Raw genomic sequence first — 26488 nt, 5'->3', positions numbered from 1 at the left:
CACATGAATAAATGAATGGATAAGGTCTGGAATATAATCAACTGTAAATTTTAATATATCTCAGAGCTTTTGGGATGTTACGTGTGGTAACGGGTTAAAAAGATATTAGGGGACTTTGAGATGTAGCTGGCTGCTAGGCTGACAGGTGAAATATTAAGAAGCACATTTTCCCCTGGATTGTCACTGGCTTTTCCCATTGACCGTGTTGGAGAAGCTCAGTGCGCAGCCGCGCTCCAGCTCCAGGGGGCAGCAGAGCCCCGCCAGTGGCGGCAGGACGTGCGGTCGTAAACTTTGCGTGCGTTTTACGGCAGGCCGGAAAGTGAAGCGGCTGGTGTGGAAGGGCAAAAAAACGCCTGGGAGGTGAGAGGGGGAAAAGAGGGTGTTTTTGAACGGAGTCAGCCCGGGACCGGGCGGGAGGCTTCTGCACTCGAATATAAACAGCTCAGCCGCCTTTAGTGGCCAGAGGCTCCCACCGATGGTGGGGAGGAAGGAGGAGGGTAGGCGGTGGTGGAGGGGAGGAGAGAGGAGGTGAGGTGGTGGGGGAGGGGAGAGGAGGAGGTGGGATGGGGAGGGGAGGTGAAGGGAGGTGGTGGGGGAGGGGGTTTGTGAAGGTGAGAATATGGCAGGTTTGAGGAGAGAGAGCCTCAGAGTCTCCACCTGGGACCATTACCACCTGGGAGGTTCCCTCCAAATCGCTCACCAACCTGACTTGGAAATATGTCACTGTTCCTTAAATGCAACACCGTGGGAGTCGCTTGCCATAGAATGCACAAGCTGGAGAAAAAGCATCCGCGAAGGCGCCAGTCACCTTGAATGTCGTAGGGTGGGGCACATGGAGGCCAAGTGTAAGCAGTGGAAGGAAAATCCAGATCGTCCCACCTCATCAAACACCAGCTGCCAAACCTGCAACAGGGTCTGCGGATCCAGGATCGGACTTTTCAGTCACCGCAGAATCCACCTCCCTGGAGCAGAAGCAAGTCACCCTCGACACTGAGACTGCCCAAGAAGAAGACTGTCGCTGGGTCAAAATGCTGGATTTCCCACCCTAACAGCATGGTGGGTGTATCTACGCCAAGTGGACTGAAGCGGTTAATGAAGGCAGCTCACCACCACCTCTTTTTTAAAATATTTTTATTAAGATATTTGAAAATGTTTAGAATAATAACAATGACATAAACATGGTATAATAAACATACCACCCACAACCCAATCTTCACACACCCAACCATAAATCAACAATCCGTCCCTCTTCACCTCCGCCCCCCCCCTTGAAATTCTGCTTCTGCTGACGTTTTAATTTTCTCCGAGAAAGTCGACGAATGGCTGCCACCTCCGGGTGAACACAACCATTGACCCTCTTAAGGCGAACTTTAACTTCTCGAGACTGAGAAACCCAACCATGTCACTAACCCAGGTCTCTACACTTGGGGGCTTCGAGCCCCTCCACGTTAATAAGATCCGCCTCCGGGCTACCAGCGAGGCAAAGGCCAAGACGTCGGCCTCTTTCGCCCCCTGAACTGCCGGCTCTTCCGACACTCCAAAGACCGCAACCTCTGGACACGCCACCACCCATGTTTTTAGTACCGTGGACATTGCCTTAGCAAAACCCTCCAAGCTTCGGGCATTCCCAAAACATGGAGACATGATTTGCTGGGCTTCCCGTGCACCTCGCACACCTGTCCTCTACCCCGAAAAACTTGCTCATCCTAGCCACTGTCATGTGTGCCCGGTGGACTACCTTAAATTGTATCAGGCTAAGCCTGGCACATGATGAGATATTAACCCTGCTTGGGGCATCCGCCCATAGCCCCGCCTCTGTCTCTCCTAGCTCATCCTCCCACTTGCCCTTAAGCTCCTCCACCAGAGTCTCCTCCGCCTCCGAAAGTTCCTGGTAAATATCTGAAACCTCCCCCTCTCCCACCCAGGTACTAGAGACTGCTCTATCCTGTATCCCCCGTGGCAGCGGAAAGGCCAGAACCTGCTTTCTCAGGAAGTCCCGCACCTGCAAATACCTAAACCCGTTCCCTGCTGGCAATTCAAATTTATCCTCCAAGGCTTTCAAGCTGGGAAAGCTCCCATCGATAAATAGATCCCCCACCCTTCTAATTCCTGCCCTTTGCCATCTCCGGAACCCACCATCCAGCCTACCCGGTCCAAACCGATGATTATTATGAATCGTGGTTCAAACCGATGCTCCCTCCACTCTCTTATATCTCCTCCATTGCCCCCAGGTTCCCAGAGCCGCCACCACCACCGGACTTGTGGAGTATCGGGCCGGCGAGAATGGAAGAGGTGCCGCTATCAGTGCTCCCAAACTTGTGTCTTTGCATGACGCCGCCTCCATCCGCTCCCACACTGACCCCTCCCCACTACCCACTTCCTAATCATGGCTATATTAGCCGCCCAGTAGTAATTGCAGAAGTTCGGCAGCGCCAACCCACCCTCCCCCCGACTGCGCTCCAGCAACACTTGCTTCACTCGCGGGGTTTTACCCTCCCACACAAAGCCCGAAATAACCTTATTCACCCGCTTGAAAAAGGCCTTGGGGATGAAGATGGGAGGCACTGAAAGACAAACAGAAATCTGGGGAGGACCGTCATTTTCACGGTCTGTCCCCTCCCCACTAGTGACAGTGGGAGCATGTCCCATCTCTTAAAGTCCCCTTCCATTTGTTCTACCAACCGGGATAGCTTTAACTTGTGCAGTGCCTCCCATTCCCAGGCCACCTAGATTCCTAGATACCAAAAGCTCTTTCCTACCATTCTAAACGGCAGCTCTCCCAGTCTCTTCTCCTGTCCTCTTGCCTGGATCACAAACATCTCGCTCTTCCCCATGTTCAATTTATACCCCGAAAAATTGCCAAATTCCCCCAGGATTCGCATTACTTCCCCCATCCCCTCCAACGGGTCTGAAATATACAAGAGCAGGTCATCTGCGTAAAGTGAGACACGGTGCTCCACCCCTACCCCCCGAACCAGCCCTTTCCAGTTCCTAGAGGCTCTTAACGCCATGGCCAATGGCTCTGTGGCCAGAGCAAACAGTAATGGGGAGAGGGGGCACCCTTGCCTCGTCCCTCGGTGTAATTTAAAATACGCCAACCTCAGCCGGTTCATACGCACACTTGCTACTGGTGCCTGATAGAGCAACCGCACCCAGTCGGGTGACAAAGTTAATTGATGAGGGAAGGGCTGTAGATGTCATGTACATGGACCTCAGTAAGGCGTTTGATAAAATTTCCCGTGGCAGGTTGATGGAAAACGTGAAGTCGTATGGGGTTCAGGATGTACTAGCTAGATGGATAAAGAACTGGCTGGGCAACAGGAGACAGAGAGTAGCGGTGGAAGGGAGTGTCTCAAAATGGAGAAAGGTGACTAGTGGTGTTCCACAGGGATCTGTGCTCGGACCACGGTTGTCTGTGATATACATAAATGATCTGGACGAACGTATAGGTGGTCTGATTAGCAAGTTTGCAGATGATACTAAGATTGGTGGAGTTGCGGATAGTGCGGAGGACTGTCAGAGAATACAGCAAAATATAGATAGATGGAGAGTTGGGCAGAGAAATGGCAGATGGAGTTCAATCCAGGCAAATGCGAGGTGATGCATTTTGGAAGATTCAATTCAAGAGCGGACTACACGGTCAATGGAAGAGTCTTGGGGAAAATTGATGTACAGAGAGATCTGGGAATTCAGGTCCATTGTACAGTGAAGGTGGCAACGCAGGTCGATAGAGTGGTCAAGAAGGCATACAGCATGCTTGCCTTCATCGGACGGGGTATTGAATACAAGAGTCGGCAGGTCATGTTACAGTTGTATAGAACTTTGGTTAGGCCACATTTGGAATATCATAGAATTTACAGTGCAGAAGGCCATTCGGCCCATCGAGTCTGCACCGGCTCTTGGAAAGAGCACCCTACCCAAGGTCAACACCTCCACCCTATTCCCATAACCCAGTAACCCCACCCAACACTAAGGGCAATTTTGGACACTAAGGGCAATTTATCATGGCCAATCCACCTAACCTGCACATCTTTGGACTGTGGGAGGAAACCGGAGCACCCAGAGGAAACCACGCACACACGGGGAGGATGTGCAGACTCCACACAGACAGTGACTCAAGCCGAAATCGAACCTGGGACCCTGGAGCTGTGAAGCAGTTGTGCTATCCACTATGCTACCGTGCAGTTCTGGTCGCCACATTACCAGAAGGATGTGGATGCTTTAGAGAGGGTGCAGAGGCGGTTCACCAGGATGTTGCCTGGTATGGAGGGTGCTAGCTATGAAGAAAGGTTGAGTAGATTGGGATTGTTTTCGTTGGAAAGACGGAGGTCGAGGGGGGACCTGATTGTGGTCTACAAAATTATGAGAGGTATGGACAAGGTGGATAGCAACAAACTTTTTCCATGAGTGGGGGTGTCAATTACAAGGGGTCACGATTTCAAGGTGAGAGGGGGAAAGTTTAAGGGAGATGTGCGTGGAAAGTTTTTTGCGCAGAGGGTGGTGGGTGCCTGGAATGCTTTGCCAGCGGAGGTGGTAGAGGCAGGCACGATAGCATCATTTAAGATGCATCTAGACAGATATATGAACGGGCGGGGAACAGAGGGAAGTAGATCCTTGGAAAATAGGCGACAGGTTTAGATAAAGGATCTGGATCAGTGCAGGCTGGAAGGGCTTGTTCCTGTGCTGTAATTTTCTTTGTTCTTTGTTCAGTCAATAAAGCCCTCACCAAACCCAAACCTTCCCAGCGCCTCCCACAGGTAATTTCACTCCACCCGATCAAAAGCCTTCTCCGCATCCATCGCTACCACCACCTCCACCTCCTCTCCTCCCGGGACACAGTCCTCTATCCTTGTGGCCAGTATCTTAGCCAGCAGTTTGGCGTCCACATTCAGAAGAGAAATTGGCCTGTGTGACCCGCATTGCTCCGGATCCTTCTCCCGTTTCAGGATCAATGAAATCGAGGCCTGAGACATTGTTGGGGGGAGGACTCCCTTCTCTCTTGCTTCATTAAATGTCCTCACCAGCAGTGGGCTCAATATCTCTGAAAACCTGTTATAGAATTCCACCGGGTAGCCGTCAGGCCCTGGGACCTTGCCCGACTGCATGCCCTCCAACCCCTTGATTATTTCCTCAATCTCAATTGGGGCTCCCAGCCCTTCCACCAAATCCTCATCTACCCTCGGAAACCTCAACTGATCCAAAAACTGCCTCATTCCCTCCACCTCAGCCAGGGGTTCCGACTCTCATAGTTTACGATAAAAGTCCTTAAACACCTCATTCACCCCCACTGGGTCCAGGACAGTATTCCCATCTCTACTCTACTTTACCTATCTCCCTGGCTGCATCCCTTTTCCTGAGCTGGTGCGCTAACATTCCGCTTCCCTTTTCCCCGTATTCATAAATCGCTCTCCTTGCCTTCCTCAACTGTTCCACCGCTTTCCCTGTGTCAACAGCCCAAACTCCGCCTGTAAACTCCGCTGCTCCCTCAGCAGCCCCGCGTCCAGGGCCTCCGAGTATCTTTTGTCCATCTGGAGTATCTCCACTAACCTATCCCTCTCAGCCCTTTCCGCCTTTTCTCTGTGGGCCCGTATCGAGATTAATTTCCCTCTGGCCACTGCCTTCAGAGCTTCCCAGACCGTCGCTGCGGAGACCTCCCCCGTATCATTTGTTTCCAGGTAGCTCTGGATGGACTTGTTAACCCGACCACAGATCGCTTTGTCTGCTAGCAACCCCACATCCAGTCTCCACAGCGGGCGTTGCCCTCTCTCCACACTAACCCGTAGATCCACCCAGTGTGGGGCATGATCCGACACTGCGATTGCCGAGTACTCAGTATCCACCACCCCCGGTATTAGCGCCCTGCTCAGAACAAAAAAGTCGATGCGGGAGTATACCTTGTGAACATGTGAGAAAAAGGAAAACTCCTTCGCCCTTGGCCGTGCAAACTTCCATGGGTCTACTCCCCCCATCTGTTCCATAAACCCCTTCAATTCCTTTGCTGCGGCCGGCCTCCTCCCATGTCCTGGATTTTGACCGGTCCAATTCCGGATCAATGACTGTGTTAGTCATCCTCCCATGATCAGGTTATGTGACTCTTAAGTCTGGGCTCTTACCTAAAACCTGCCTCATAAATTCCACATTGTCCCAATTCGGAGCATATATGTTCACGAGTACCACCCACAACCCCTCCAGCTTCCCACTCACCATTATGTACCTACCCCCCTTGTCTGACACGATTCCCCCTGCCTCGAATGCCACTCGTTTGTTGATCAAGATCGCTACCACCCTGGTCTTTCAGTCCAGCCCTGAGTGGAACACTTGGCTAGCCCACCCCTTTCTCAATCTCGTCTGGTCTGTAACCTTTAGGTGTGTCTCTTGTAGCATTGCCAAGTCCGCCTTCAGCCCCCTCAAATGCGCAAACACGCAAGCCCTCTTGACCGGCCCATTCAGCCCTCTGGCATTCCATGTAATCAGCCTGGTCGGGGGCTTCCAGCCCCCCCCACCCCCGGGGGCTTCCAGCCCCCCCCCCCCATCCCAGCCGACTAACCATCAACCTTTTTAGGCTGCCCCTAGCTCGCGCCCTCCGCCTACTCGAGCCCCCCCTCGGGCATTCGCCGTTCCCGACCTCCCACTTGTCCCCTAGTAACAGTTCCTCCCATGTCAGCAAAGCAGCTCCCTCCCCCCTCTCCCTCCCCCAGCAACAACACTAGAAACCCAACCCCCCAAGTCAAGCTCCAGCTTAACACCTGCTCGCCCCCCACTGCGCTTCCAGAATCAGCTGACCCGTGATGACTTGATAGCGCCCGCCCCTGGCACCAAGCAGTCTGTCTCCCCATTGTTCTCTCCCCCCACTTGGACAAACATTTTAAAAGCATCACATTCCCCAGTAAACAAACATCAGAAAAAAAACAGTGAAGAAACAGCCACTTTAGAAAGAAAAAACACCCAAAAAACAGAACCAACCCCAACGACCACCCCCCCTCTAACCAGCTCCCTGCAAGACAAAGTTACCTTTAGCCATCCAAACAGACCCTTATTACACATAACACTACTTATACTTATACAGCCCAGCACAACAAATCGCCGCCACAGTACTCTCCAAGGCTTCAGTGTCGTTTAATTCGCCTCCAGCCTCTTTTCTTTAATAAAAGTCCATACTTCGTCTGGTGTTTTGAAGTAGAAGTCCCGTTCCTCATGTGTGAACCACAGACAGGCTGGGTACAACATCCCGAACTTCACCCCCTTCTTAAAGAGGGCCGTTTTTGCCCGATTAAACCCAGCTCGCCTCTTGGCCAAATCCACGCCCAGGTCCTGATAATTGCGCAGCTCACAATTCTCCCACTTGCCGCTCCGTTCCTTCTTGGCCCACTGCAGAACATGTTCCTTGTCCAGGAATCGGTGAAAGCGAACCACCATCACCCTCGGCGGTTCGTTCGCTCGGGGCTTCTTCGCGAGGGCTCTGTGCGCTCTATCCGCTTCCAGGGGCCGAGGGAACGCCTCAGCCCCCATCAACGTCTCCAATATGTCCGTCACATAAGTCCTCTCATCCGATCCCTCACTGCTTTCAGGGAGGCCGACAATTCTAAGATTCTGCCTCCTGGACCTGTTCTCCAGGTACTTCAGCTTCTCCTGCATTCTTTTCTGGCGGTGGTTCATCATCTCCACCTTGGTCTCCAGCACGGTTATGTACTCCTCGTGCTCGGACACCTTTTTCTCCATATCCTGGGTCTCTTGATTCTGCACAGCTTGATCAATCGAAGCCTTAATCGGGTCCAGCGTGTCCTTCAGCTTGGCGAAACAATCTTCAAAAACTCCACCAGCTGCCCCGTCAACCACTGTGCCGTCTCCCTTGCTCTCCGCCATGCTTTCCAGCATTGCCGGCTCTGCTCGTGTCTTCCTTATAGGACTTTGTCGTCTCACACGACCACTTCTGGTCCAATTCTCCATACACCGGAGGGGGATTTCTCTTTACTGTCTCACTCTTCACCGATTTATCCCATAAAATCCGGAATGGGCAGGGGGGAAGGTCCAAACGTCCGTCACAGGCAGGAGCTATCAAATGTGCGACCTACTCCTCCATGGCCGCCACCGGAAGTCCACCCCCACCTTCTCAAGGGCAACTTGGGATGGGCAACACATGTAGGTCTTGCCAGTGAAGCCCACATCTTGTAAATTAAAAATTGGAGGTGCCACTAGTACAGATTGGAATTTACAATACATTTGAGTTGGAAAGGTGAATGGACTGAGAGTAGGGGAGGTTGTCTGGTTAAATGAAGATTTTATAAATCAATTCACTGAAGGACAGGGTTGAATGGGTTGCCACTGTGCACATTAGAATAAGCTAGAAAGGAGATAGTGGGGCACTGAGTCCTGGAAATCATAGATCTCTTATTGAATTCTTTGAAGTTACAATAAAAAGAATAGTTGAGGATAATACAGTAGATGTCACACTTTGATAAGGCACCAAATAATAGACTCGTCTGCAGTCAAAGTCTGTGGAGTCAGGGTGCAAGCAGTAAGCAAATGAGAAAATAGTACAGAGGTTAAAGGTTATTACTCAGACTGGCAGGGGATAGGAAGTGGTCCACAGGGATTAATGCTGGAATGGCTGTTCCCTTTTTTTGTAAACCATTTAGATTCTGGAAACAGGTACAATTTACAGATAACACTAAATTGGGACAATGCTTAATACAGAGGAAGACTGGCTGTTTAATTTAGGTATTCAAGAGGGCATGAGATGATTATTTGAAGAGAAACAATATGCAGGGGTATGGGGAAAGACGGGAGAATGAAGTCACGATGCTCATTTGGAGTCAGTACAGGTACAGTGGGCCCAATGACTGCCTCCTGCACCGTAACAATTTTGTGCTGTAGATATGGTGCTGCTCTTTGAAGCTCATCCAGCTCACTTTTGAATATTTTGTTGTAATCTGCATTCACTGTATGTGCTACAACTTGTTCTGTAGGTTAGTGACTCTAAAAACTAGTATCTCCTAAAATCAAACTGTTTTTCTGCTTGTGCATCTCTTTATTCCTCTTGGTCTCCCTAATCTATATAGCTTGGTTAGCATGTCTACTTAGGCCAGGTCCAATCCTTTCATTATTTCAAAAGACCTCAATCAAATGCCTTCAAAATCTCTACTTTCCAAGTGTAACAAAAAAGTTCAGCTCTCTAAACCTAGTCATAACTGAGAGCCTTTGAACAAAGTATTAATCAAATATCTTTCAAATGAACATTTTCCTGGCCCTCTGCATATGAGCGATCCGAAGCAGGAAGCAATATTCTAGTTGAGACCAGGGCCTTTCACAATGACATAATAGTGTTTCTTGTTTGGCATTGTCATGACAACATCGTGTTTGCTTTTGCAATAGCCTCAAGGAATTGATAATGCATTTTCAAGTGACTCATAACACCCAGATCCTTGAACGTGGCGCGTCCCCGTTGTGAAGGAGGGAGCAAGAGATAATTGTGGCGCTGGATGCGGAGAAGGCCTTTGATAGGATGGAGTTACTTGTTTGCAGTGTTGGAACGGTTTGGGATATGGTCCAAATTTGTGTCGTCGGTTAAGTTGCTTTATAGGAAGCCCACGGCGAGTGTCCGTACGAATAATCCGAACTCGGGATACTTCCAGTTCTATGGGGGAACAAGGCAGCGGTGCCCTATGTCCCTCCTCCTGTTTGTGCTGGTGATACAGCCTTGGCCATCATGCTGAGGCAGCTGGATAAGTGGAGGGGGCTAATGAGGAGAGTGGAGCATAGGGTTTCAATATGTCAGTTATCTTTTGTACATCTCAGACCTGTCCCACGGTGGGGGATATAAAGGGGCTGCTGACTCGATTTGGGTCTTTCTCAGGATACAAACTGAACTTGAAGAAGAGTGAGTGCTTTTCAGTTTCTCCGCAGGGGAGGGGTGCGGATTTGGGGGGGGGCTGCCGTTTCGTGTGGTGACCTCCCAATTATCTGGGGGTTCAGGTGGCTCTAGATTGGGACCGGCTGCGTAAATTAAACTTCACGAGCCTGGTGGGTAGGGTCAACACAGATTTACAGAGGTGGGCTAACCTCCCTCTGCCATTGGCCGGCCGGTTTTTATTTTTATCCCAATGCCTGCCAGTGTCTTTGCTGAAAGTGTTTTTTCTGGGAGTGGAGTGATTGAGCACATCGTTTATTTGGGTGGGCAAGGTAGCCAGAATTCAGAAAATGGTGCTTCAGATGGTTCGGCAGTCGGTTGGGTGGTTTGACTCTGCCGAATTTGATTTATTAATACTGGGCAGCGAACACCGAGAAGGTGCTGGGCTAGTACGGGGACAAGAGGAAATTTGGGCTAAGATGGAGTCGGGTTCATGTAAGGGGTCGGAGTTGCGGGTGCTGGTGAAGGCGCAACTTCCGTTCTCCCCAGGGAAATACTCAGGCAATCGGGTGGTGGTGGAGACTTTGGAGGCAGTTTCGGCAGCATTTTAAGCAAGGGGCGGCGTCGAAAATGGTGCTGATATGTGCAAACCACCTGTTTCAACTGGCTAGATGAGATGCTAGATTTAGGGGCTGGGAGAACAAGGGGATGGTATGAAAGAAGGATTTATTTCTGGAGGAGCGATTCACGAGTTTGGAAGAGTTGACGCAGAAGTTTGGAATCCCACGGTCTGAAACTTGTGAGGAGGTTCTTTCCAAGAGAGAATGCTGTCAGTGGCGGGCATGGAGGAGGGGGGTATCTCGGGGATTCATGGGGAGGATTCTGGAGGAGGATATGGTACCGCTGGAGGGGGTTAAGGTTAAGTAGGAGGAGGAGTTGGGAATAGCATTGGAGGATGGGGTGTGGTGTGAAGTGTTGCGCAGAGTGAACACCGTGACTTGTGCGAGATTAGGGTTGATTTAATAAAAAATGGTGCATAGGGCACATTTAAAGAGGTCGAGGATGAGCCGGTTGTTTGAGGGAGTGGAGAACAAGCAATCTTGCAAATGGATTTGGAGCCCAATCCCATGGGGGCCATATTTGGGGTGTTGGAGCTGTAGATGGGGGTGGGACAGATGTTTTAGCCTTCGCCTTGCTGATTGCTCGCAGGCGGGTCCTGTTGGGACGTAGGTCAGCTTATCCGCCCTGTGTCTCAATATGGCTAGAGGATTTGACAGAACTCCTACACCTTAAAAAAGTTAAGTTCGCCTTGAGAGGGGCGATCGAGGGGTTCCACAACAGATGGAGCCCATTCATTCTGTAATTCCAAAGAGTTGGTCACCATCAGCTGCTTGGCGAGGGGGCGTGGAGTAGGGTTTTTGTAATAGTTCTGTCTGTGGTGCGGTGTCTTTTTTGTGTATAGTGTTAAAAACTTAATTAAAATGTTGCAAATAGAAAAAGCACCCAGATCCTTCTCGCACTCTGCATGGTGTAAATATACAGCTTGGAAATTCCCCTATCCAAACGCGCAATGCTACATTTATTTCCATCAGTTAATTTGTGAATGTCCTGTGCTTCCACTCTCAGCCATGCCGTTGATTGATCTTCAGGAAAAGATAGGTCTCAATATTGATAAATGGCTGCTGGTCCAAAGTGGTGTACAACCCAACGGACGTGCCGCTCGTTGCCATGCATTTGAGAAGGAGTGGATTGAATGTGCACATGGAATAGGGAAGATCAGAGCCATGAAGGAGTGTAAACTGGAAATGGACGATTTCCATGAATGTATGCAACGTCAGAAATTGGTGAGTAGCCAGATACTGTGGGGTCGGGGTTATGTGCTGTCCTGTCACAAAGATTTCGGTAAACTCTAATTATGGGTATGAAATTATTTGATCAAATTGAAAAATACAACTGTGTATTCAGCCCCTCAAGCTTAGGTGAGGTCAAAAATTATTTGAAGTCACACAGAATTGTAGTGATGCAAGTCATCTAAAATGTGGGTATCACCCTAACCTGGTTCAAGTACCAGTTTCTTTCCCCACTCTGCAATGATTTTGTACCCATTCACTAAACACACATGGCAATACTGCCATGTTGTCAGGATACTTCCCCATTGCCTATAGCAGATTAGATCTCCACAAGCTCCCAAGTGTTTTGCTTACATTGCTTCTGCATGTTGCCTTGTTTACAGAGAAAGAGGCTGGCAGAAATCAAAATGCAAAAGGAAAAGCTGATGAAGGAAGGCAAGTACACCCCTCCAGATCACCACATTGGCAATGATGAGCAACGTCCATAAGGTGCTGCCCTCGCTCCATCGCATTGGTAAGAGCAAACATCAGTGAGGATCTTCCACCAGTTCCAGCTAAAGACTGAAACACTGGAGTTGGTCTGTTAAAGATTATCATAAAAGCCTGTATGCCATGTGTTTGGTTGTTGTGGGTTTGGCCAAATCTGTATAATTTAACATCAGAGAATAAATTTAAATTAATATGACACTGCTTGCTATCTGTGTTTTTTTAAATGTATATTACAAACAGTAAAAAAACAGTAACATACACAGCACACTCAACATCCTCACAATCCACAATTTGTACAATTTTACCCCTTTTTATCCCTGCGCCGAACAGTTCCTCAAACATTGTCATGAACAACCCCCACCGTGTCTCAAAGCCCTCCTCCGACCCTCGCAACTCAAATTTGATCTTTTCCTACCATAGAAAGTCATCCAGGTCCCCCACCCTGGCGGTGTATATACGACCTCCAATTCAGCAAGATCCTCCGCCAGGTAGTTAGAGAGGTGAAGGCCAAGAGATCGGCCCTCTTCCCTGCCAGTAGTTCAGGCATTTCCAATACCCCAAAGATCACCGCCATTGGGTCCGGTCTACCTCCACCCCCACAATTTTAGATAACATCCCAAACACCGCTTCCCAGTAACTGTCCGGCTTCCCACAACCGCAGAACATGCGTGCATTATTCGCCGGCACCCGTCCGCACTTCTCGTGCTCGGCGGCCATCCCTTGAAAGAACCCACTCATCCGTGCGCAAGAGGATCATATATACTCTGTGCACCACCTTGAATTGAACCAAGCTCATCTGCGCGCAAGAGGAGGTTGAATTCACCCTGCGCATTGCCTCACCACAGACCCCAGTCTATTTCCTCCCCCCAACTCCTCCCATTTGCACTTGATCCTCACCACTTGCCCCCCCCGTTCCCTCAACCACCCATATATATCCCCAATCCTACCCTCTCCCGACTCGTCCAGGAGCAGCAATTGCTCTAATAGGATGCCCCGGCAACCTGGAAACGCCTTCCACTCCTTTCTTGCGAAATCTCGCACCGTTGTATACCTAAACTCATTTCCCTTCGGCGACTCAAACCTCTCCCGCAACTTGACACCTGTCTCGTACTCCTGTACAGCCCAAAACCCCATGAACTTGTCCCATTTGTAACTACACATGCCACCGGAGCTGCAGACAACAAGCGCACCCACGCCACGAACTTCAGGCCAAACCCAAACCTATCCAAAATTTCAAATAAATACCTCCACCTGATCAAAAGCTTTCTCTGCTTAGAGACAATAAACTCCGGCACCCCCGACGGCATCATAACTACATTTAACAGCCTCCTGATATTACTGGAGAGCTGCCTGCCCTTTACAAAATCCTTTTGGTTCTCAGCGACCACCCCTGGCACACATCCCTCCTTTCTTCCTGCCACCAACTTAGTCAGCACCTTCACATCAGTGTTCAACAACGAAATGGGCCTATATGAACCACACCAACGGATTCTTCTCCTTCTTCGGGATTAACACCTGCACCTCTCCCTCTACACATTCCTCACCACCTGTCGGAGCTACCCTACTTAAGGGTATAAAGTGCCCAAACCAATGCCTTCGAGCCGGAGCTGCCCTGTGTGCGACCAGTCACTCCATGGCCACCACCTGAAGTCTGCTATCTGTGTTTTCAATTTGTTTTTAGATTCTGTTGCCGCAATCTCGTTTTGTTAGTACTGACTCCTTGTATTATTGGTGCAGTAAATACACATTGTTAAACCTAACATGCTTGATCAGTATGCATTGGAATTGTTGCCTAGACCTCTTCCTGACCACTGTCTGAGACGTAGAAACATAGAAATTGGGCGCAGCAGGAGGCCTTTCGGCCCTTCGGGCCTGATCCACTATTCATTATGATCATGGCTGATCATCCACAGAACTGGAGACAGAACTAGACTATTTCAATCTTGTTATCTTATTTGACCCTGAGCTTCTGTTCCTTATCCCGTCCATCACCGAGACCATCTGCTTCCATCTCTAACATTACCTATTTCTACTCCTGCACCATTTCAAAAAAAAAAGTATTTTATTGCAAACATGTATAAAAACAGGTTACAGCAAATAAACACCCTGGAAAACATACTCCCCAGCAATCAACTATATTCCCAATTCTTCCCTCTCCTTTCACATCTTCGCTCCAGCAGGGTGTATCCCAGCATTCTAGGGAACCCCCTCCAAACCTTTTGCGCAAAATCCCTAACCTGTAGATACCTGAACTCACTCCCCCTCACCAACTCTACCCTCTCCCTAGCTCTTCCAGAGTGGCAAAACCTTCCTCCAAATACAGATCCCTCACCTCGACTAGCCCCACTTCCCTCCACCTCCTGTATACACTATCCACCCCCCGTGGCTCAAACCCATGATTCTCGCACAGCGGCGTTAACACTGACATCCCTTCCACCCTAAAATGCCTCCTCAGCTGATTTCCATATCTTCACCGTGGATTGCACCACCGGGCGCCCTGAATACTTACTCGGAGCCATGGCAATGCTGCCGTGACCATAACCCTCAAACTGGACCCCTTGCAAAATTCCTCCTCCATCCTAACCCATTCTACCCCTTCTCCTTCCCACCACCGCCGCACCTTATCCACATTTGCTGCCCAGTAATAATGAAGCAGATTTGGCAACGCCCCCCCCCTCTGGCTCTGCAGCAGAGTGCTCCCCACCCAGCGGCACCTTCCCCACCCATGCAAAGTCCGAAGTGATCATGTTCAATTTCCGAAAAAAGGCTTTTGGCATAAAGATCGTGAGAGCCTGAAAAATGAACAAGACCCTCAGCAGAATAATCATTTTCACCACTTGGACCCCCCCCACCAAGGTCAACTGCAGTGTATCCCACCCCCTGAGATCCCTCCTGTCTTCCTCCACCAGCTTTGTTAAGTTCCACTTATGGAGCCTTGTCCATTCCCTCGCTATCTGAATCCCCAAATACCTAAACTAGCCCTTGCTACCTTAAATGGCATCTCCCCTAAATTAGCCCGCTGCCCCGCTCATTCATCGGGAAAACCTCACTTTTCCCTACAATCAGTTTGTACCCTGAGAACCCTCCAAATATCCCCAGCAGGCCCATAATCCCTCCCATACTCTCCAGTGGATCCGAAACATACAGCAACAGGTCATCGGCATAGAGAGACGGCCGATGCTCCCGCTGTCCCCTCATGATCCCCTGTCACTCCGCCGACCCCCCAAGAGCCATCGCCAATGTTTGGCCAGTGCAAACAGCAACAGTGACAGCGGGCACCCCTGCCTCGTACCCCTGTGTAAGTCAAAGCTTCGCAAACTCATATTATTCGTCCTCACACTCGTCCTTGGTGTCACATACAGCAACTGCACCTATGCCACAAATCTCAGCCCAAACCCAAACCTTCCCAAAACCTCAAACCAGTATCACCACTCCACCCGATCAAATGCCTTCTCCGCGGATTTTGCTAAGGCAATGTCCACGGTACTAAAAACACGGGTGGGGCCGAGTCCAGAGGTAGCGATCTTTGGAGTGTCGGAAGATCCGGGAGTTCAGGGGGCGAAAGAGGCCGACATCTTGGCCTTTGCCTCCCTAGTAGCCCGGAGACGGATCTTGTTAATGTGGAGGGACTTGAAGCCCCCGAGTGTAGAGACCTGGGTTAGTGACATGGCTGGGTTTCTCAGTCTCGAGAAAATAAAGTTTGCCTTAAGAAGGTCAATGTTAGGGTTCTCCCGGAGGTGGCAGCCGTTCGTCGACTTTCTCGGGGAAAATTAAAATGTCAGCAGATGCAGTATTCCAAAGGGGTGGGGAGGGGGGGGGATTGTTGTATGATTGAGGTGCGAGAAGATTGGGCTGGGGGGGAAATGTTTATTTTACCATGTTGATGTCACTGTTTATGTTACTGTTATAAAAATGTTCAAATACCTTAATAAAATATATATTTTTTTTAATGCTTTCTCCGCGTCCATGGACACCACCACCTCCGGTAACAGAGCCGCCGACGGATTCATCACTACATTAAACAGCCGTCTTATAATACTCGCGAGCTGCCTGCCCTTCATGAAGCCTGTTTGACCTTCTGCAACCACCCCCAGGACACAGTCCTCCATCCTCCCCGCCAACAACTTAGCCAATACTTTCACATCCGTGTTCAATAGTGATATGGGATTATACGACCCACATTCCACCGGATCCTTCCCTTTTTTCAAGATTAGCGTGATTCCATGCCTGCGTCATCGTCTCCAGCAGCTCCCTTTTCTCCAGTGCTTCATTAAACGCCCCCAACAGGTGTGGTGCCAAGTCCGTCCAAATTCCTTATAAGATTCTGCCGGGTACCCGTCTGGCCCAGGGGCCTTCCCTGACCTCATACCCCTGATACTATCCAGCACCTCCTCCCTCAGCCCCAGTGGCTCCTCCCGACGCCTGCCCCTTTGCTTCCTCCACCTGGGGTAATTCCAGCTCGTCCAGAAACCGCCCCATGTCCCCTTCCTCTCCCCCCGGCAGTGGGCACCCTCGAATATTCCCTGTCCACCTCCACTATCTCGCTCACTAGATGGTCGTATTCCTCCCTCTCCCAATCCGCACGAGCCTGAAACAAAATTTCCTCCCGGACCACTGCCTTCAGTGCTTCCCAAAAAATGGCCGCCGGCACATTCCCATTCTGATTTAACTCCACGTACTCCTTAATCGCCGCCCGCACCTTATCACAAATACCTCCATCTGCCAACAACCCCGAGTCAAACCTCCATCCCGATCTAAACCGAATCTCCAGCCAGTGGGTCGCATGGTCCGAGATAACTATCCCGCATACTCTGCCCCCCTCCACCCCAAACAAAATCTCCCGACTCACTACAAAGTAATCAATCCTCGAATGCACCTTATAGACATGTGAAAAGAAGGAATACTCCCTTCCCCCTGGGTTCTGAAAGCACCATGGATACACCATACCCATCCTCTCCATAAACACACCCAGCTGCTTTGCAATTCATAACCTACCCATCGACCTGGGGCTCGATCTATCCACCCTCGGTTCTAGGACACAGTTAGAATCTCCTCCCATGATCAAATGGTGCGTGGCCAACTCCAGGAACACTGCCAGAAACCCCCTTATAAAACCTACATCTTCCCAATTTGAGGCGTACACATTATCCACACCACCAGTGCCCCTTCCAATACCCCACTCACAATCATATATCTCCCACCCGGATCCCTCACCTTCGCACTAACAAATCCCATTTTGTTGCTCATTAAAATCGCCACTCTTCTCGATTTCGAATCAAACCCCGACATCACATGTTGCCAGCCTTACCGAGGCTTACGCCTCCAAACCCCTCTACCATCTATCATCATCCCTACTTAATTCCAGCCCCCTAATTCCACCAGGTACCTAGCCCATCCCAGATGGCTCCTTTCTCCGCCCCTGACCATGTCATCTTTCACCCATTGCCACGTTGCAACAACCTCACCCCCGGCCACCCCTCTCGACCTTCTCCCCCACACTTCAGTAGCAGGGAAGATGCTGGAATCTATCATCAAGGAAGAAATAGCGAGGCATCTGGATGGAAATTGTGCCATTGGGCAGACGCAGCATAGGTTCATAAAGGGCAGGTTGTGCCTAACTAATTTAGTGGAATTTTTTGAGGTCATTACCAGTGCAGTAGATAACGGGAAGCCAGTGGATGTGGTATATCTGGATTTCCAGGAAGCTTTTGACAAGGTGCCACACAAAAGGTTGCTGCATAAGATAAAGATGCATGGCATAAAGGGTAAAGTAGTAGCATGGATAGAGGATTGGTTAATTAATAGAAAGCAAAGAGTGGGGACTAATGGGTGTTTCTCTGGTTGGCCATCAGTGGCTAGTGGTGTCCCTCAGGGATCAGTATTGGGCCCACAATTGTTCACAATTTACATAGATGATTTGGAGTTGGGGACCAAGTGCAATGTGTCCAAGTTTGCAGACGACACTAAGATGAGTGATAAAGCAAAAAGTGCAGAGGAGACTGGAAGTCTGCAGAGGGATTTGGATAGGTTAAGTGAATGGGCTAGGGTCTGGCAGATGGAATACAATGTTGACAAATGTGAGGTTATCCATTTTGGTAGGAATAACAGCAAAAGGGATTATTATTTAAATGATAAAATATTAAAACATGCTGCTGTGCAGAGAGACCTGGGTGTGCTAGTGCACGAGTCGCAAAAAGTTGGTTTACAGGTGCAACAGGTGATTAAGAAGGCAAATGGAGTTTTGTCCTTCATTGCTAGTGGGATAGAGTTGAAGACAAGGGAGGGTATGCTGCAATTGTATAGGTGTTAGTGAGGCCACACCTGGAGTATTGTGTCCAGTATCGGTCTCCTTACCTGAGAAAGGACATACTGGCGCTGGAGGGTGTGCAGAGGAGATTCACTAGGTTAATCCCAGAGTTGAAGGGGTTGTATTACGAGGAGAGGTTGAGTAGACTGGGACTGTACTCGTTGGAATTTAGAAGGATGTGGGGGGTTCTTATCGAAACATAACATTATGAAGGGAATAAATAGGATAGATACAGGCAGGTTGTTTCCACTGAAAGCAGAACCAGGAGGGCGTTGTCTCAAAATAAGGGAAAGTAGATTTAGGACTGAGATTAGGAGGAACTTCTTCACCCAAAGGGTTGTGAATCTATGGAATTCCTTGCCCAGTGAAGCAGTAGAGGCTCCTTCATTAAATGTTTTTAAGATAAAGATAGATAGTTTTTTGAAGAATAAAGGGATTAAGGGTTATGGTGTTCGGGCCGGAAAGTGGAGCTGAGTCCACAAAAGATCTGCCATGATCTCATTGAATGGCGGAGCAGGTTCGAGGGGCCAGATGGCCTACTCCTGCTCCTAGTTCTTATGTTCACTTCTATTCACCAGCATCATCTGCTAGCGTGGCAGCCCCTGCTCAAAGGCTCCCCTCAATGACCACTCCTCTCCCTTCCCCACTCTTCAGTTGAAGGAAGCAGATTCCTGGCTGACCTTACCCTCCCCCACCCAAATAAAGACTCCTCCTGAACTCCAGGCCGCCTCCCCCAAAAGCAAACAAACAAATGCTGAACACAAACAGTCCCATAAAACAGGAGGGGTCATGGGAACATCCATCCCCACATAAACCCCTCACCCTAACACCCCTTACAATCCCAACAATAAACCGCACATCCAGAAAAGGACCCCCTCCAAACCAGAGAGGACAAAAATCCTCCAATCCCTACCCCCACTTCAAACATGTTCTCAACCATTACGAAGTGCCAGCACCCCGGTTCCCAAGCATTGTCCACTCAGTTCTCCCCCAGTGTATGCTCCTTAATAAAGTCTTCAGCCGCTTCTAAGGTCTCAAAATAATACGCCCGGCCTTCAAACGTCACCCATAGTTTTGCCGGGTAGAGCACCCCAAACCTGATCTGCCACCGATACAGCACCGCCTTGGCCTTGTTGAACCCTGCCTGCCGCTTCGCCAACTCGGCTCTGATGTCCTGATAAATTCGGACCATATTCCCCTCGCATTTGCAGGTACGCTTCTCCCTGGCCCAACGCAAAATCTTCTTCCTCCCCAAATTTGTGGAGTATCATGATCAGCGCCCATGGCGACTCCCCTGTTCTAGGCTTCTGCCTTAGGGTCCTATGCGCTCGGACCACTTCAGGGGCCTTATCTGGCACCCTTTCTGCCACCAGTCCCGCCAGCATCTTCGCAACATACCTCATGGTGCTCACACATTCCACTCCTTCAGGCAGGCCTACTATTCGCAGGTTCTGCCTTCACGAGGCTTTCTCCTGCTCCTCCACCTTTGCCCGCAACATTTTACACAGGTCCCCTAGGAGCCCCACCTCCACCTCCAGAGCCACCACACGATCGCTGTGGTCCGAGATCACTCCTTCGATCTGCAACTCCTGCACCTCCAAACATTTCTTCAATTGTTCCAACAAACTCTTCAGGCTGCCACAGCTCCTTCGATGGCCTTCGAGTGATCCTCGTGCATTTCCTTCCTCTGTTGCCGGAATTCCTCCTAATGAAAGCCATCTACTGCTCCATCTGTGGCTTTCCACCCTGTACCAGCCCTTCCCCCGCAGCCATCCTTACACTGGCTGCTGCAGCACAGGTCTCCTCCAGCTCTTAGGCCAGGTCTCTCACCGTCTTCTGCCGAGTTTGGTAACCAGCAGCCATCCACTCCCGGGGAAACTACTCCTCCAACCTTCACCTACACCTTTTCATCAAAATTCCACCCACTATCAGGTAAAAAGAGCTCTTTTCTGTGCCTTCATAGAATTTACAGTGCAGAAGGAGGCCATTCGGCCCATCGAGTCTGCATCGGCTCCTGGAAAGAGCACCATACCCAAGGTCAACACCTCCACCCTATCCCCATAACCCAGTAACCCCACCCAACACTAAGGCCAATTTTGAACACTAAGGGCAATTTATCATGGCCAATCCACCTAACCCGCACATCTTTGGACTGTGGGAGGAAACCGGAGCACCCGGAGGAAACCCACGCACACACGGGGAGGATGTGCAGACTCCGCACAGACAGTGACCCAATCCGGAATCGAACCTGGGACCCTGGAGCTGTGAAGCAATTGTGCTATCCACAAGGCTACCGTGCTGCCCTGCAGGAGTCCTTCATGGCTCCTTCATGCAGGAGCTGCCCTGTGTGCGACCACTCATACAATGGCCGCCACCGGAAGTCTCCTGCATCCATTTGTCTACTTCGGAAATCTTTATCCCTATCTTTGTTACCAAACATTCCTTACTGGCCTCCCACTTTCAACCCTCTGTATAATTGAACTCATCAAAAGCTCTGCCAGGTCCCATTCACCTATCACTCAAATACTTGCAGACCCATGGTGGCTCCCTGTCCAGCAACACCTCAATTTATTTTTAATTCTCATTCTTATTTTCAGTTTCCTCGATGATATCCCCCCTCCCTATTTACAAACTCCATTCGCACTGCAAACCCTCAGATCTTCATGCTGTTCCCGTTCTGGCCTCTTCTTCATCACCGATTTTAATCATCTAATCATTGATGATTCTGCTTTCAGCTGTCTGGGCCCAATGCTCTGGAATCCCCTCCATAAACCTCCCCACCTCATTATTCCTGTTAACTTAAGAGGCTTCTTAATACCAACCCCTCTCACCAGGTTTTTGATTGCCCCATTTCCTTACAAAGTCAAATTTTGTGAATGCTTCTAAGAAGCACTTTGAGATGTTTTTATACATTAAAGGTGTTATATAAATGCAAGTTGTTAGTGCACATGAAAGTGTATTGCATTAGGTATAGTACAGTTCTCCGGATCATCTGGTTGCCTCTCATTCACTGGGTATATTGGTGTGAGGCTCTTGATCACTCCACAATCTCTCCACATTTGAAGAATTAGGCTGTTTATTGGGAGTCACTCCAGCTATATCTGTCTAGATTTTTTTTTGGGGGGGGGTCTTCCATCCCTTTAATGACATTTGAAACATAATGGACAGGATTCTCCGTTGGCTGATGCTGAAACGTGAATGGGCGGAGAATCGGTTCCAACGGCAAAATCACGGTGAGCGGCGATTTGGCGTCAAATCGCAACTCTCTGTCACCTCGACAGCGGCGTCAGTGCATTCCGGAACGTACGTACAGTAAACATCGTTTGCATATCATTAGCGGGCCTGACCCAGTATTCTCGGGGGCCTCCGCGATGCTCCTCCGATAGCCTGAGTTCCCGATGGAGCGGTTCATTTGTGCTTTTAAAAATTGTGAAACCGGCGTCGTGGCTGAAGAGGGAGAGAGGGGATTTAGAACACAGAGAGGCGCGACCGTGGGCTGCCGGGCGGACACTGGCTGTCGTGTGGTGGGCCCTGTCAGGGCCTGGGGGGGGGGGGGGGGGGGGGGGGACAGGCCAAGTGGCCAGGGTGACCCCCCCCCCCCAATGGGACTAGGGCGGTATCCAGTCATGGACAGTCAATATCGCAAACTGCAAGACAGCCATTTTGCTGTGCACTCCACTGACCCCGCACCTTGGCCCCTGGTTCTGCAGAGTGCCACCAGCCATACACCCTCCCCACCAAGGAGGAGGTGCCACATGAGGCTGACCGAGCATGCCGTTGAAGATTCCGGCTGAGAAGAGAGACATATCTGCCAGATGATGGCACACCTGACACCACGGGGGCATGGGGAAGGTCATCTGCTTCCGGTGGTCATCAAGGTGACGGTCACTCTGAGCCTTTACGCCACGTCGTCCTTCCAGGCGCCAAGTAGGGACCTGTCCAGGACCCCCACAGAGCTCGGTGCACAGGTGCACCCGCACCATCACGAAGGCCCCATATGCCCAGGCAGCTCAACACATCCAATTCACTGGACCGGTCAGCGGGGTGTGGCGCCATCACCGACATGCCCCGGGTCCAGGGGGTGATCTACAGGATGCATGTCACCCTACGAGCACCTGCAAATGACAGGCCACTGTTCACAAACCGAAAGGGGTTCCACTCGATGAACGTGCAGCTGATATGTGACCATTAGTTGCGGATCGTTCATGTCTGTGCCCGATATTTCATCCTGGCACACTCGACGATTCCTGACATGTTCGAGACACTCCCCCAGCTGGGGGACTGGTTGTAACAGTGGGAACAGGTGTTTAATGTGTACAAATATATACATAAACGTGCCCTAGCCCCTATAACTACTCTGTAACCTGCACCTCTGCCAACTTAACTGGTGTCTAATTTTCTGGCCTTACGAGCCCTAACAGGACCTTAAAGACCTGCTGTGATTCCTGCCCTGTAACCTGGGTCCCCGCTGACGGACATCTTCTGGGGCGACCAGGCCTGGAGGGGCCCGTGCTGCTCAGGTGTCCCAGGTGACATGGCGCTGCCCTGATCCGCTCACTGCCCACCAGATGCACCAGGGACAGGAGGGAGGAGATCGAGGTGCTGCAGTGTTCCGGCACCTCCCCTGCGGAAATCACTGGCACGGGCCCCACACCTCCTCCTCATTCAGGGTGCCCAATGGCCCCTGGGCTACTCCATGGGATGAGGGTGTGAGCGGAGCAATCCCCTGAGGCTCCCCCATCACGTGGTACAGCCAGTCCTGGAGGCCCGCTCTGGTCTCGACCAGGGTCAGCACGCTCAGGGCCATGGAGCACAGGGACTAGGCCACCTCCCTCTGTGTCTGCGTAATGTCAGTGAGCGCCTGGGCAATGCTGCTGACGTTCCCAGCCATACCCTGCTGTGACTGGGCCACGCTCAGAAGCGTCGCTGCGATGTCCAGGTGGCTCTGGCACATGGTTGCCTGTGAGGCGGCAACCCTGCCCTAGGCCTCGGCCAGCACCCGCACAGAATGCTGATCCATAGCCAAAACGTTGCCCCCAATGCCTCAACAGCGGATGCCACCTGTGCGGTATTGGCCTGGGTGGCACGCATGGTCGGCACCACCTCCTGTGCCTGCACGCGGTTGGACTCCTCCAACTGCACCTGCAGGTGCTGGATGCTCACCAACAACCCCTCATGTACTCCCTGGCTCTGCTACATCTCTACGATTGATGGGACTGTCCATTCCAGAAGCCTGAAACTCACCTGGACAACAGCTAGTTCCTGGGGTCGACCCGCCCTCCGACCGTCCGCTCTCTCAGGTGTTCCTACCTCCAAATTCTGTACCGGATCAGCTGTGTGGTGAGCACCAGATAGTGTCCCAGGAGCCTTTTCAATATCATACCCAACCGAGGTGAGTGTCTCTGGGACGGTGGAGGGTGTTGGAAATAGCTGTGACGGAAAATTACTGTTATCCTCCAACCCGAGCTCCGGGGTCTCCTGAACCTCAAGCGCAGGGCTGGTGGCCGAGATGCTCTTGTCGCTGCTCGGATCACGGGGGAGGCTCCGACTGGCACTGGCTGGGGGCAGGGGATACCAGATGGACCTGTCCCACCTCCAGCTGCTCCTGCAAGAAACAAGACAAGAGCATGTTTGGACTGCAGGCCTGGGTGGGGGTGAGTGTGTGGGTGGGGTGAGTGTGGTGTTGGAGAGGGGGAGGGATGTTGACACCTGTCATGGGGAACCACAAATGAGTGGGTTCTCACTTCCTCGCCCATGGCCGAACTCCATCTCGGCAACCTACCTTTCCTCCGGGCTTCCAACCATATGCAGTGCCCTCCGCTCGGTCATGGTGAGGGGCTGTAGGTCCCCCTCCTGTCTTCTCCCGCATCCCGGCAGTTGTGTGCAGCAGGGTATGGCTGGGTAGGGCAGCTCGGTAGCATAGTGGTTAGCACAATTGCTTCACAGCTCCAGGGTCCCAGGTTCAATTCCCAGCTTGGGTCACTGTCTATGCAGAGTCTGCACGTTCTCCCCGTGTCTGCATGGGTTTCCTCCGGGTGCTCCAGTTTCCTCCCACAGTCCAAAGATGTGCAGGTTAGGTGGATTGGCCATGCTAAATTGCCCTTAGTGTCCAAAAGGTGTCCAGAATTGCCATTAGTGTTGGGTGGGGTTACTGGGTTATGGGGATAGGGTGAGATGTGGGCCTGGCTCTTTCCAATAACCGGTGCAGACTCGATGGGCTGAATGGCCTTCTGTACTGTAAATTCTATGATTCGATGATTCTCTGGGGTGGGGGGGGGACAGAAATAGACAGTTAAATAGTCTGATGCATGCAGCCCAGGGGGTGGGTGACCTCAGTGGCAGGGCACCCGGTCATGGCATTAGCGTGTGGTGCAGGGTGAGTGTTCTGCCGCCCTCTGGGTGGGGGGTGGGGGGGGCGGGGGAATTCGGGTTCCGGGTGTGTGCGACGGGGTTTAGTACCGGGGCATAGTGTTGCCTACTCACCTTGGCCACCTTGAGGAGGTTGTGCAATTTCTTTCGGCACTGCTGGCCAGTCCAGACAATGTTGTCCGCAGCGCTCACGGCCTCTGCCACCTGCGCCCAGACACAGCAAATAGCGGCTGGCAGCCTCCTTCCTGGGCCAGGGTGCAGGGCCATCCTCCTCTCCTCCATCGCGTCCATCACGGTCTCCAACCCAGTGTCAGTGAATCTTGGGCCGGGCGTCTTGCTGCCATCTTGCTGGGATGGTGTGTGTGGTAGGTGAAATGTGGATATCATAGAATTTACAGTGCAGAAGGAGGCCATTCAGCCCATCGAGTCTGCACCGACCCTTGGAAAGAGCACCCTATCCATGCCCAAACCTCCACCCTATCCCCGTAACCCCACCTAACATTTTTGGACACCAAGGGCAATTTTATCATGGCCAATCCACCTAATCTGCACATCTTTTGACTGTGGGTGGAAACCGGAACACCCGGAGGAAGCCCACGCAGACACAGGGAGAACGTGCAGACTCCGCACAGACAGTGACCCAAGCCGGGAATCGAACCTGGGACCCTGGAGCTGTGAAGCAACTGTGCTAATCACTATGTTACAGTGCGGCTGCAGCTTGTCAGCCTCCTGAGTGTTGATCGCGAAACCGGCGAATCCGGCACCATTTCTCATTGGAGACGATAGTGTTCCATTTGGCACCGGTGCCAGCCCCTAAACAGTAACGGAATCGATCCAGGAACAGCGCCAGTTTTGCTGTTGTGGAACTACATGAATTCTGTGCCGGCCTCATCACTTAGTCTCAGAATCCTGCTCACTAAGTGGTGATAATGGTAACATTGGTACTTATTTCAACCTATTCCACAAAGCACTGGTGTTCCTACATTAACTGCCAGCGTATGCCATGGATTTGCCACACCACCAGCATCCTGGAAGTGCTGCCTGTTGTGCAAGTGGAGCCAGATAAGGTTTTCAATGGTTGATCACCTTTGAGCAATAAATCTGCCCCTGAATTCACTTTAATTAGTTTTCTGTTGAGGCTTCTCCCTGGATCTGTTTCCCACAGATTGTATTGGGTTGCACGGTAGCACAGTGGGTAGCACTTTTGCTTCACAGCTCCAGGGTCCCAGGTTCAATTCCCGCTTGGGTCACTGTCTGTGTGGAGTCTGCACATTCACCCCGTATCTGCGTGGGTTTCCTCCGGGTGCTCCGGTTTCCTCCCACAAGTCCAGAAAGGCGTGCTTGTTAGGTGAATTGGACATTCTGAATTCTCCCTCTGTGTACCAGAACAGGTGCCGGAATGCGGCGACGAGGGTATTTTCACAGTAACTTCATTACAGTGTTAATGTTAGCCTACTTGTGACACTAATAAAGATTATGATTATGTATCCTTCAGCACAGCGCGGCACAGTGGCACAGTAAGTAGGTTATCCCTGCTGCCTCACGGCACCGAGGTCCCAGGTTCGATCCCAGGTCTGGATCACTGTCTATGTGGAGTTTGCATGTTCTCCCCGTGTTTGCATGGGT

At 51.0% G+C, this 26488-nt stretch overlaps 1 protein-coding gene across 2 annotated transcripts; it reads left to right on the top strand.

The window, feature by feature from the left end:
• Nucleotides 1–240: 240 nt before the first annotated feature.
• Nucleotides 241–12382, top strand: ndufs5 (NADH:ubiquinone oxidoreductase subunit S5). 2 transcript variants are annotated; one of them, XM_072501218.1, is made up of 3 exons: nucleotides 241–360; nucleotides 11474–11691; nucleotides 12081–12382. In XM_072501218.1, exons 2-3 carry the CDS (start codon nucleotides 11476–11478, stop codon nucleotides 12183–12185), a joined length of 321 nt encoding a protein of 106 aa, XP_072357319.1. In that variant the 5' UTR covers nucleotides 241–360; nucleotides 11474–11475; the 3' UTR covers nucleotides 12186–12382. The 2 variants fall into 2 exon arrangements, with proteins under 2 accessions (XP_072357319.1, XP_072357318.1); XM_072501217.1 differs by lacking the exon at nucleotides 241–360 and adding an exon at nucleotides 8774–8822.
• Nucleotides 12383–26488: the final 14106 nt, after the last annotated feature.

This window comes from Scyliorhinus torazame, chromosome 1 (assembly GCF_047496885.1).
Source record: "Scyliorhinus torazame isolate Kashiwa2021f chromosome 1, sScyTor2.1, whole genome shotgun sequence".
In the NCBI taxonomy this organism is placed as follows: domain Eukaryota; kingdom Metazoa; phylum Chordata; class Chondrichthyes; order Carcharhiniformes; family Scyliorhinidae; genus Scyliorhinus; species Scyliorhinus torazame.
The sequence above is the reverse complement of the archived record's forward strand: the minus strand, read 5'-3'. Positions and strand labels throughout refer to the sequence as shown.